The sequence below is a fragment of the Chelmon rostratus genome, chromosome 17, assembly GCF_017976325.1.
Source record: "Chelmon rostratus isolate fCheRos1 chromosome 17, fCheRos1.pri, whole genome shotgun sequence".
Taxonomy (NCBI): Eukaryota; Metazoa; Chordata; class Actinopteri; order Chaetodontiformes; family Chaetodontidae; genus Chelmon; species Chelmon rostratus.
Genome location: NC_055674.1, coordinates 21,930,408 through 21,942,605, shown reverse-complemented (window position 1 = coordinate 21,942,605; position 12,198 = coordinate 21,930,408). Strand labels below are relative to the sequence as shown.

Below are 12,198 nucleotides of genomic sequence, written 5' to 3'. Positions count from 1 at the left end.
ACACGAGTCATTTAGCAGCTGTGATAGCAGCAGTAGTGGTCTTATTAGTGGTGACAGTGGTAAGAGTATTGTCAAACAGTATTCATTTTATATGTGAATTGTGCTTGTAATGTTGCAGGGTTCAATCACTGCAGACAGCAAGCTAAACTGGCTCCCAAGCACCATCTGGTGGTTAATAGCAGCACTGCAGCCACAAGGCTTGACAAGAACATTGCTTTAATGAAGTGAGATAAAATAATCAATTCTGAGACCAAGAATGAATGTTGATAAAAGCATATGTTCTTCATCTCAAGAATAAGAACTAAATTGTGTGAACTTTGACATGTTTTATACCAAAATTTCACTCTAAAATTCTGATCTCAAGTGCATCAAATGTTTAGGAACGGTGCAGTGCCACAAATGTTCCTCTGTGTTAGAATTTGGTCTCAGGTTGCAAGTAACTGGATTTAATGGAGTTGTAGGGGTTTCCTGTCAGTTTGGAGTGACCAGCAGACGACAGTGTGACATACACAGAGGCAGAGCAGGTACCAAGTCCAGATGCAAAGTCTTTCACAAAGAGTACAAAGATGAAATGATCCAATTCATGACATGCTGGATTCAACATGATTACAACCAAGTGTTAGTATGATTCTGTCTACATGAAACAAAACTGCATTAATAATAAAAAATGCAATTATTTAATATTATATGATTATGACATACAAAACTTTTGAGGGGTTTTTTACTTTTAATGACAATACTTATTTTTTAAGAGAGAACAGATCTCTGTTGCTGATAAAATCTTTCTTGAACTTATTTGAACTTATTTAATGTAGGCATTTCTGAGAAGTTTTATATTTTAACCCAACCTAGATTTTGTGAGGGCGCAGACTTTGGCCTTAAAGTTGCACATCCTTTGTTTAGCCACTAGATGGCGGGATTGTATAAATTTTATTCTGCCAAAGACTCAGCCGTAACAGCGTGGACTGTCTGTCCTTTGACTAGTTGACACTGATTTAGTATTATGAATCTCACTGTCAATAGTAGAAGAGTGATAACTCAATCATGAAAATTTGAGTATTTTTAGTATTTCTCAGTATGTACAATTAACTGAGAGAACAATCAGTAGATCAATCAATCATGTAAAATAATCATTAGCTGCAACCCTATATAATAGCATATAACCAGTTAGCTCTTCCTCAACCTTCTGTTACAGTAAAATGCTGATTACACATAAATGCATCAATAATAATGTGCTAATTATAATTATGTAATATATTAGTAACAGGGGGCATTTTTAGGCTTGATTCATTTTTCTTTTGATACTTGAAGTAGACTTTCCTTTACTTTTTCAGTCAATACAGGACTTTTACACAACCAATAGAGTATTTTGTATTGTGGAGTGTGCAGTAATGGGATTTTTACTAAAGGAACTGGATAAAAGATGGAGGATCACTGGACATATCACAACTGAAATCTGTTTACCAGGATACCACCAGCTAAGCCTGACCCTGAGCCAAAACCCGAGCAGAGCAGTCTCTGGCTTCTGCATTCATTAAGCAGTCCAATTTGTGACTATGAGAAGGAAGATTTCTGTACTCTATTTCTGTATGATATTTCTGCAAACTTTCTGACAGGACTTTTGTAATGCCATCTGAAAGATTCAGGCAATAAACCGCAGTTTGAAAACTGGTCTGATGTCATTGTAGATACAGGTCGATGATAGGTCGAGTTGAGACACAGGCAGTCCTGAAATAGTCGGGGACACAGCCAATAGAAAGGAAAGTGTTTACTGTATTGAACAGACAAGTCGCAACCAACATCCCAAACATCAAAATTTGAATAATGTCATTTCATTTTATTAAAGTATTTAATTTTAATCATTTTTTAGTTCCTTTGACTTTCCTTGAAACTTTTTTTAATAATGTAGAATTTGGGTGTTCTTTACACTGCTGCTCGACTATAACATCCGTTGAGTTGGACAAAAAACACATCTTCTTTAAATTTGCATCTGTTGCATCAACCAACGGGACAATGGGACAGGACAGTCACTAAGATGAGCACAATAACGCAAATGAGGAAGTGCCGAGAACCCTCAGTGCAGGATAGAGAGGTTCAGTGAATGTGCAGTGGAAGGTGTGGAGGTGGATCAGCGTGTGAGAGGAGACCATGTAGAAGGACAGAGTGCCGGCAGGCCAGTCCAGGTAAACAGCTAATCTACTGAAACCGTAGTAGGTTGTCCTGGTTGTATCTGTACCCTTCCCGTTGTGCCAAGCAGTGTTCTTGTTGCAGTCTAAGCACCAGGACTTGTCATTCCACCCGAGCAGAGAGTCGTTCTTGCATCCTTTCCGGCAGATGCTCCTGTATGTCACTCCTACACAAGCTTGTCCTTCCCATTCCACCTCCCAGAAACAGCGTCCAGTCAGACCATTTGTACACAGAACCTGGCACCAGTGTTCAAACCTCTCTGGGTGATCAGGATATGGCTGCCCCTTTCTTGCCACTGTCACTTGTCTGTTATCTTCAGATAGGACGAATTTCTTGTTTGCTGTTTTGGGGTCTAGGGTGAGTTCACAGGCATCTTCGAAGAGGGACAGAGACACAGTTTGCAAATTCAGTGCAACTTTATTCACAAAGACTAGTTATTTCAGTTGCAGAGGAGTTTTTTTTTTAATCACATTTTCCTTCTGATCTTGACCTTTTGATTTCTGTGAAATCGTTAGCAGCTGAGCAGCTAAGCTGAATGCTAATGTCAGCTTGCTCTGCTTGCAAGCTTGCTTATATGCTCGCTGTATATGATGAAAACATGCTGATGCGAGCATAACATGCTGATGCCTATCTAACATTAACTAATAAGCACTGATACATTAAAAAGATAGCAGACACGGTAAACATTATACCTGCCGAACATCAGTATGTTAGCATCGTCAGAGCCAGTGGCATGGCTGGACATCACTGCCTCTTTAGAGACACTGATTTTTACTCACCTTTATCTGGGAAGGGTAGAGTGAGAGTGAGAGAAGTAAAATGGGTGAAGGCAGAAAAATACTTACATTTCCTATGCCCAGACAAGATCCTGAACGCTCCACAATGATCAACACTGAAGCAGAAAAATAGGGGATATCATGATCAGTTGCTTGTGTTTGACAGAAACCTTGCCTGCATGATGAACCGTACAGACCAGATATTCTACAAAACTGACACAGGACTAATTTGGCAATGATTTGGGTAAATTAAGCATTTTCTCATATTAACTTTTAACTTTGCTGTCCAAAAAAGGTGTTAAGTCTAAATGGCAATGTTACATATTGTAAGGCTGGGATGCTTTAAAGAGTAGTCAAGCCTGCAGCGGCTGTTCAAGGGCTCCAAGCGTGCTCACTGAACTAACATTACAGTGCATAACACTGGACTATTCAGCAGCAACCAGCACTCCTCTAATGACAAGCTTGCTTACAGTACGTCATTGCTATGGGTCCAAAGACAGGGAAGAGATGGCTCAGAATACATCTGTATATAATTCTCCAATTGCAACTTTGTGTGAATGACCGAGTGCGACACCACCAGTGCCTTTTAGGAGAGACTGTCCAAGAGTAGTGCAGTGTTTTCCCTGTTTGTCCCATCGCTCGCTCTCTACAACTGCAGGCTTTTTGCCCCAGCAGACGTGGCCATCAGGTATCAATATTTTTGTGTGTTGCTGTATGATGACACTACATACTCACTAGATTATTTCAAGTATAGCCCAGACTCAACAGCACAGTGACTCAACTAAAACAGGAGGAGCAAAGCAACGGCTATTTAAATGAAGTGAGACTATTACAAGCTTCTACTAAAAATAGCCACTGAGCAGCTCTTTATGTCAACTGTGTCTACCTGAGAGTATCCAGTCTCCAGCGTGGGTCCTCCAGTCCAGCAGAGAGCAGCTTCACCCCTGAGTCTCCTGGATAATTGTAGCTCAGGTCCAGCTCTCTCAGATGGGAGGGATTGGAGCTCAGGGCTGAAGACAAAGAGGCACAGCCTTCCTTGGTGACCAGGCAGCCAGGCAACCTGCTGAGAGCACATACTAAATCCCCCATTGACTTCACCACTTTCACGCTGGCATGCTGGAATTATGATCTGATTATCTGTATGTCAAAACAAGGGTTCGGGAATACTGACCTAAGTGTTTCCAGTCTACAGTATGGGCTTTCCAGTCCAGTGGACAGCATCGTCACTCCTGAATCCTCCAGGTCATTGTCACTCAGGTCCAGGTTTTTCAGGTTGCAGAACTTAGAGCTGAGTACTGAGGCCAGATATGCACAGCTTCTCTTCGACAGGTTGCAGAAACTGAGCCTGAAGAAGATGAAGTGATGACAGTACTTTTTTTTTTAAGAGTGGTTTGCCTCAACTTCATAACAATAAGGCTGGATTGTGATATTTTAGCAATGTTCTTATACATCATGCCAAATACAATAAAAACAAATATAGAAGTCGACAGACCTGAGAGTTTCGAGCCTAGAGTGTGGACTCTCCAGTCCAGCAGAGAGCAGCTTCAGTCCTGAATCCTGCAGGTGGTTGTTACTCAGGTCAAGTTCTCTCAGACTATGATATTGTTCCACATTTGGACAGCATGTTGCTATTAGCTCAGAGTACCCTGGTCTGAGAAACATGGGAAAAAAGTCCATAAGCATGCTGCAGAGCAATAAATGTGTAACTGTTCTGTCCATTCATTAATTGTTGCCATTATAATTGTACATTGTGGTGAAACTAAAATGGGAAGATTATACAAAATGAATCTATATATAAACATATATATATATAAACAACACAACAATATAATTATGTCACAGTGCTGTATTGCAGTTCATCCCTGATATGTGTAAACTGCTAATCAAATCATAACCACTCAACATTTTAATGCTGTTTGTTAGATACCAATGAACAAACTCCTGTTTAAAACCACTAAAGTTAAACGTAAGACAAAAATCAGTCAAAAATAATATAATGTGCAATGTATACAACTGTCTGAGTGGCAGTGGCGTCCTCCTCGACAGCAACACTTTTTTTCGTGGGTAGCACAAGTCCAGCTCTTTCAGATGGGAGGGGTTGGAGCTCAGGGCTGCGGCCAAAGAAGAACAGTCACTCTCTGTGACCTCACATCTTGACAACCTGCATGTGGCAGTATATCATTAATTTGTACATTTGTACTTTGGTTGATAAGTTGATAACAAAAATACAATTACACTTACAAAATACACATGCAAACCCGAGGTATACTGTGTAAAAGTACAAAAAAATCATGGGATCATTCATACAGGAGGCATCCTGTACAATTTTTTTTTTTTTCTGGAGGACGTCAAAGTAACACATTCTGTTGGGTAAACTGGATCATTAGGGGGAGCCATCAGTTTACACAGACAGGTGATTGCAGACAATTGCTTTAGTCACAGTCTTTGCAGTCGCGACTTTATTGTCCAAATGTAAATTATGCACCTAACTAAATAAAAGATTTTAATTGAAAGTCACTGTGTGCACGTTGTGAAAATGTCTGACTTTGGTGCCTCAATGGTAGTATCAAAACTGAGGAAAAAGATAAAAATCATAATAAAAGAGGTATTAACAAAAGCAAGTACTGAAATACAGCCCTGTAAAGCAGTTCAGGGGAGTTGATAAAATACTGTAGATAAAGTAGCAGCATAACATTATATAAGGAAATCCTGTACAGTACATCATTTGAATAGGCTCAGGAATACTGACCTGAGAATTTCCAGTCTACATTGTGGACTCGCCAGTCCAAAAGAGAGCAGCATCACTCCTGAACTCTGCAGGTTGTTGTTACTCAGGTCCAGCTCTCTCAGACTGGAAGACTTGGAGCTGAGGACTGAAGCCAAGGCTTCACAAGACCGGTGTGAAAGCTCACACTGGTCCAGTCTGTTTTAGAATCAGATACAAAAGTTATCCTGTTTTAACATCATATATCATGGAAGATGCTATTTCACATAGAAGGTGGCTTAATTAAAACATGTGCACAGAATGTAAAATTCAGTCAGTCAGCCATCTCAGCCACAGCATTGGTGTTTAGCATCTAGTATTTAGTGTGGCTGCAGTGTACATTAGGTTGCAAGATCCCTGTGCTTCATGTGTCAGATACTATTTTAGTAGTTGTTCATAAAATGTATTCCTTCACCAGATTCCTCAAAATTATGTTTATGCATAAATATCTTATATGCAAATATTTACATAACTTAAAACAAGTTCTTACAGTGCAGTTGTTGAGGCTTTGACCAATGGCAGCATTCTCATTAGAACTTCCTCTGACTTGGAGTATTTTTTTAGGTCAAACACATCCAGCTCGTTTTCGGATGACAGTAACACATAGACCAGGGCTGACCACTGAGCAGGAGAAAGATTGGCTGTGGAGACGCTTCCTGTTCTAAGGTAATGTTGGATGCTCTCCACTAGCGAACGGTCCTTCATTTCACTCAGACAGCTGAAGAGGTTAATGCATCTCTCTGGTGAGGGATTCTCCCTGATCTTATTTTTGATGTACTTAGCTAGTTTCTGGTTGGTCTCTGTGTTGCATTCCCTAGGCTTCACCAAGCCTTGTAAGAGATTCTGATTTGACTTCAATGAAAGGCCCAGGAGGAAGCGGAGGAACATGTCTAGGTGTCCCTTTCGACTCTGTAAGGCCTTGTCCACAGCCTTCATATAGACCTCTGTTGCAGATGCTTTCCTGAAAAACATCCGTAGGCGTTGAAGAGGTGTTTGAGGCTCAGCCATCACATCCTTTTTGTCATTAAAGAGAGACAGGACTACAAAAACAGCCGCCAGAAACTCATGAATGCTCAGATGCACAAAGCAAAACATCTTGTCTTCATTCAGCCCATCTTCTTCTTTAAAGATCTGAGTGAACACCCCGGAGTACACTGATGCTTCACTGGGATTAATGCCACTGTTCCTCAAGTCTGTCTCATAGAAGATCAGATTACCTTCCTCCAGCTGGTGAAAAGCAAGCTTTGCAAGTGACTGGATGATCTGGAGGTTCTTATCTGTGTCATACTTCAGTGCTGTCTGCTTGATCTGAAACACAAGGAATTTTGTATACATCTCAGTCAGAGTTTGAGGAATTTCGTTTCTCTCATCTTCTCTTAACATTTGCTTGAGAACTGTAGCAGAGATCCAGCAGAAAACTGGAATATGGCACATGACGTGGAGGCTCTGCGATGTCTTGATGTGGGAGATGACTCTGCTGGCCATCTCTGAATCTCTGAATCTCTTCCTGAAGTACTCCTCCTTTTGTGCATCAGTGAACCCCCTCACCTCTGTCATGATGTCGACTACGTCAAGAGGGATCTGATTGGCCGCTGCCGGTCTTGTGGTTATCCAGAGGCGAGCAGAGGGGAGCAGTTTGCCCTTGATGAGGTATGCCAGGAGTTCATTCACCAACAGTGGCTCATCAACAGAGCATTCTTCCTTGTCACTGAAGTCGAGATGAAGGCGGCTTTCGTCCAGCCCATCAAGCACAAACAGAAGTTTGAATTTACTTTTGTCATAGTTGGTATTTCCTGAAGCCTGAAGCTTTTTGAATATGTCATTGAGATCCTCCTCCCTGATGTCTTTGGTTTCCCTAATACATTTGTGAATGAGCTCAGCAAACCGAAACCTTCTCCCATTCAGCAAATTCAGCTGGCGGAAGGTGAAAGGAAATGTGAGATGCACATCTTGATTGGCTCTCCCTTCAGCCCAGTCCAGGATGAACTTGTAAACAAGGAATGTTTTGCCAATTCCTGCAATCCCATTGGTCAGGACTGTTCTTACAGGTGTGTTTTCTCCAGAAGCATGTTTGAAAATGTCATTGTGCTTAATTGATCTCTCAGTTCCTTCTGGTTTTCTTGATGTCATCTCAATGTGGCTGGCCTCATGCTGCCTGTTGACATCTACATCATACCCATCTATGATGTAGAGCTCTGTGTAAATATCATCCAGAAGTTTCTTATCCTTTTGCATTGACGACCCCTCTGTTATACACATAAACTTGTTCTGGAGGTTTGACTGGAGTATGCGTTGGTATGATGCGATGATTTGTGGAGGCTTTGGTCTTTGCACCAACAAATCTGTATGGAATAAAGTTAGATTCTTCAATTTAACAGGGCTGTGTATCTCCTGGGTCCTACAAAATGTGCTTAAGGTTCTTTCAGAAAGCAAGTTGCTACCACCTGGCACCACTGCTCTGTATTTTGAATCAGTGATAGTAGGGCACAACACCACCGCCATGGCTCCTGTTGATCCTACCAACCTGTACACCAAACGCTGCTGCTATTCACCTTCTGTAATTTCATCATGCAGCTCAGTAGAGCAGGCTGCATCTTAAAATAGATGAAATGGTGGGCAATATGACACAATTAATATATATCACTTTTTGGTAACTAGTATGTCCTGGTACGAATATTGTTTATCGTCTTCAATTGTTTTTTTCTGTCTGTTCTCTACTGATGAAGAGGTGTGTAACTGAGGGAGATCAGTTACCGGTGAAATCAGGTCCTGGAATGTTTCCCTCACTGTGGTTTCTGCCATGGTCACAGAGCAAGTTACCGTGGCAAGTTGAAAAAATGAAAGCAAAGAGCTGGGCCAGTTCACAAGAGCTGCAGCTGTTTTGTGCTTCACGTTAGTTGATCGTGGTAACTTTTTCAACATTGAATCAAAACTATAGATTTCTCCTAATCTAATCTAAGTGCTTTGAGTAGCCCAAACGAAACTATAGCAGCATTTATCATACTTTAGTGGCCAGTAGTGGATATTGTAGGAAAACAAATGACGGCTGTTGCCAGTAAACACTTATACTGCTTATACATTCACTATGAACATTTTAATAATAAGGTTTTTGTGTCCAGTGTTGTCTGTGTGTCATTACATGTCATTTGAGGCACAGTTAGCAAGTTATTTTGTATATTTCTATATATTTGTAGGGGACAGGTTTGACCAGGCACAGTATTCTCTATGAAACTACAGAAACCCCACTTGAATCCCAATAACATTTTGGTGCAACAGCAAATTTCAAATAATTCTGTGCAAAGCAGAAGAAAATGTTCATCATTTTTGGTGGTTAAACCTGAGGGGGAATGTTAATAACACAGCCAGTATGGTGGTGTGGACCAGCACAAACTGGATATCCTATAAGACCTGAGTGAACGCATCCAGGACGCTGATGTTTCCCCCAGATTAATACAGTGAAACTAGAATCTAGAGATTCTACCATGGGTTAATCTATCTGGTTTAATCTTTGGCACATTATGGAAAAGTTGTTAAATGTTATGACTCTATAAAAACACCATACAGACACCACAAAGCCCTGATTGTTCTCCAGAATGTGCACAGAAAGCAGGGCAGATGGTGGTCCTGTACATGCTACACTGGGTATCTGCATACATTACAGTTTTTCTCAGTCACTTTGGTGCTTCTTTCAGATCAGAATGAAAATTCTCATAACTGATAACCTCCACAACATTTAGTCATCCGTGCACATCATAGTAGCACTTTCTCCTTCCTCTGAAGCAATTAAAAACATTTTTGGACATGTTTCAGTTGCTTTCATACAATTCTCTGCTGTTTTAAACATTATCATTTGCTTATGTCATGTCGGTCAAAATGAACTATACTCATGGATGCTGAATAGTCATTCCCAATAAAACTAATAGTCCTCATTTTATTGCTTGAGTCATTACATACAAAATTGTTGAACTAGTTAACAAAGTCAAATTCTGTCAAGCAAATTTTAAACCTTTCTTTATCATTTTTTCCTGGAAATGTCTCCTAAATTAACAATTATGTGGCCAGACAGACAGGAACGTCTGGATGTGGCAGAATGATTTACCTATGTTCAGTTAGCTGTGATGTTGTTCACTTTGTGCACGGCTCTACCAAAAGAATGTTTATTATGTTTGCTCTAAATAAGTGACTGCAGTGTATTTTCCTTTTGCACAAGCTGTAGAATTGCAAAGCACATATACAGTAAAAATGTGAAACATACATATTCAGTGTCTTGTACTCACTTCCTCCTCTAACTACAGCAATGAGTAACTTTACTGTTGTTTTCAATGGTTGTATAAGTAGTGTACAGTGCTGTCTGAGCATTTTCAGGTAGTGTCACCGAGTTCTGGCCTTTTTTGGAAAACACTGACAGAATAAACTTTCATAATGAAAACGTGACAAAGCCGTTTGACTATCTTGTTCATCCACGATGGTGTCAAGACTTCTCATTTTGATGACACTGGCAGTTTCATTGACATAAATACTTGTTTTTGAGGGATGGGCTATCCATTTTTAGCAAGTGATGAGATTATGCAGGTTAGCCACTAGGCTTTATAGTTTGCACTAATTGTTTTGAGAAATGCACTAACTGTTGTGCAAATTTTAAGAGTGATGTGAGAAAAGCACTAAAGCGATTGAGGAAAAACTGTAACTGTGAAACCTTCCAACCTTTGTGAGCACAGGCAAAAGATTAAGGCTGCAGGTTATTATGTGTGTTTTAAATGTATATTTGAATAAATCATCATCATATACTGTAGATGCTGCTGTTTGAAACAAATATTGTTCAGATGTCAGTCTGTAATGTGATCGGACTGTTTGAAAGGTTCACATTGCAGTTCTTTAGAAAATCATTTTATCTGCTAACAAGAAGGGATCATGATAGATTGTGTGTGTTTAGCCAAGAATCCTGTGCTGAACAAAGCATCACATACAGTGCTGCCTCATTTTTTCACATGAACATGGCTCTGCAGGTACTGCATGTGTATGGCTTGAAAAAAAACGTCTCCCTGGTCACAAGCTGACAATGCTGCTGCTGCCATCAAAATAAATGATTGTTTCTTAAGTGGCTGAAATTATTCAAGCAGTTGCTAAATGCCACAAACCATAAACTAACACAGCTTCACCTTCAGCCTGTGCACCAGGCGTGGCTGGGTGAGGAAAAACTGCCTGTTGATTGCAAAAGCCTTTTGTTTTCTCAGAAGTCTCTCCAACATTAGTGGCATCCCCTGAGAGAGACAGATAGAGATATAACAAGAGGGAGAGAGAGAGAAGGTGTTTAGAGAGGCCTTCCTTTTGCCCACAATAATGGAAATCTATAGGAACTAAAATCATTCTGGTGTTTTGGCTTCGTGCTTGCTCATGGCCTATTTTGGAAATCAGAGGAGTAAAAGATTCTATATAGTTAAGTTCACAACTTACTGCTGGGTTCAGACCCAATTTCGGAAAGACGCTCCACTAAATCATTCCTGCAGATCTTCTTCAGAACTTCCGCTGTGATCTGCAGAGCTCCGGGAAGGCTGTAAGTCTGCACCATGTGATCCACCGTGTCCTGCCTGTCAGCCTCTTCCAGTTGGCCCTTTGGGATTGCTGGGAAGCCTTCTACAATGCCAGCCTGCTTCAGGAACCACTGGAAATGCTTGAGCTCCTCATTCCCCAAGTCCTGCAGAGCTCCAAAGAGGAGCTCCACATGTGACGCCATCACTGCTCACATGAGAGAACAGTTTGATAATATATCTAATCATAACTTCAGTTATTTGATTATCCAGAGTTTCATGTAGCAGATTTACTGAGTTAATCACATAACTCCAGGTCTTTATACCATTCCGGTCTTTTCATTTTATATTTTAATCTAGTTTAACATTATTTGTGTCACCAGTGTTTTATGATCCCACTGTAGGCATTTTCATTTGAATATGCTTTAGTTGTTTGCTTAATTCTATTCCATGAAAAGCAGTGTGTCAGGAAAAGTGCTGTACAAATAAAGCTTCTTACTATTGTAATATGCAACATTTTGGGCCAAAAGACCAACACTGCCATCTGTAGAGCCACACATAGTTTCATACGAGAGAAGAGCACAAGAAACGTTACACAAAATATATATAGAAAATAATCAACTGCGATGAACAAATCCACCAAGTCAGAGACATGCATGTGACTGAAAATACATAGATTACGATCAAGATCAATATCATATGCAAGCACCCCATGATTCTTGGCTGACATGTTTCAGGAAGCGCTCAAAGTTTTAGTCCCTCACCTCACACGAAGAATCTAAAAATGCAAAACACCAAGAATGCGGCATTGCTTTTAAAGACATATTAGGTCAATAAAATCAGAATCTAAAATATACTGTGTATAAAGGACCCTACCAAATCAAACCACCAAGTCACATCAAAGACAGCAAAGCCTGCTGTTGCTCAGGTATGTGGCAATGCA

The 12,198-nt window shown here is 40.4% G+C and overlaps 1 protein-coding gene across 2 annotated transcripts; it reads right to left on the bottom strand.

Annotated features, from left to right (window-relative positions):
• Window positions 1-1,753: 1,753 nt before the first annotated feature.
• On the bottom strand, window positions 1,754-12,198 carry LOC121621494 (NACHT, LRR and PYD domains-containing protein 12-like). 2 transcript variants are annotated; one of them, XM_041957993.1, is made up of 12 exons: window positions 12,132-12,198; window positions 11,755-11,799; window positions 11,182-11,463; window positions 10,887-10,988; window positions 6,218-8,069; window positions 5,713-5,886; window positions 4,975-5,124; window positions 4,456-4,614; window positions 4,135-4,308; window positions 3,850-4,026; window positions 3,033-3,079; window positions 1,754-2,560 (listed from the first exon to the last, which is right to left on the bottom strand). In XM_041957993.1, coding segments are annotated over exons 2-12 (3,648 nt in total). In that variant the 5' UTR covers window positions 11,756-11,799; window positions 12,132-12,198; the 3' UTR covers window positions 1,754-2,030. The 2 variants fall into 2 exon arrangements, with proteins under 2 accessions (XP_041813927.1, XP_041813928.1); XM_041957994.1 differs by having other exon boundaries at window positions 3,850-4,023; window positions 12,132-12,197.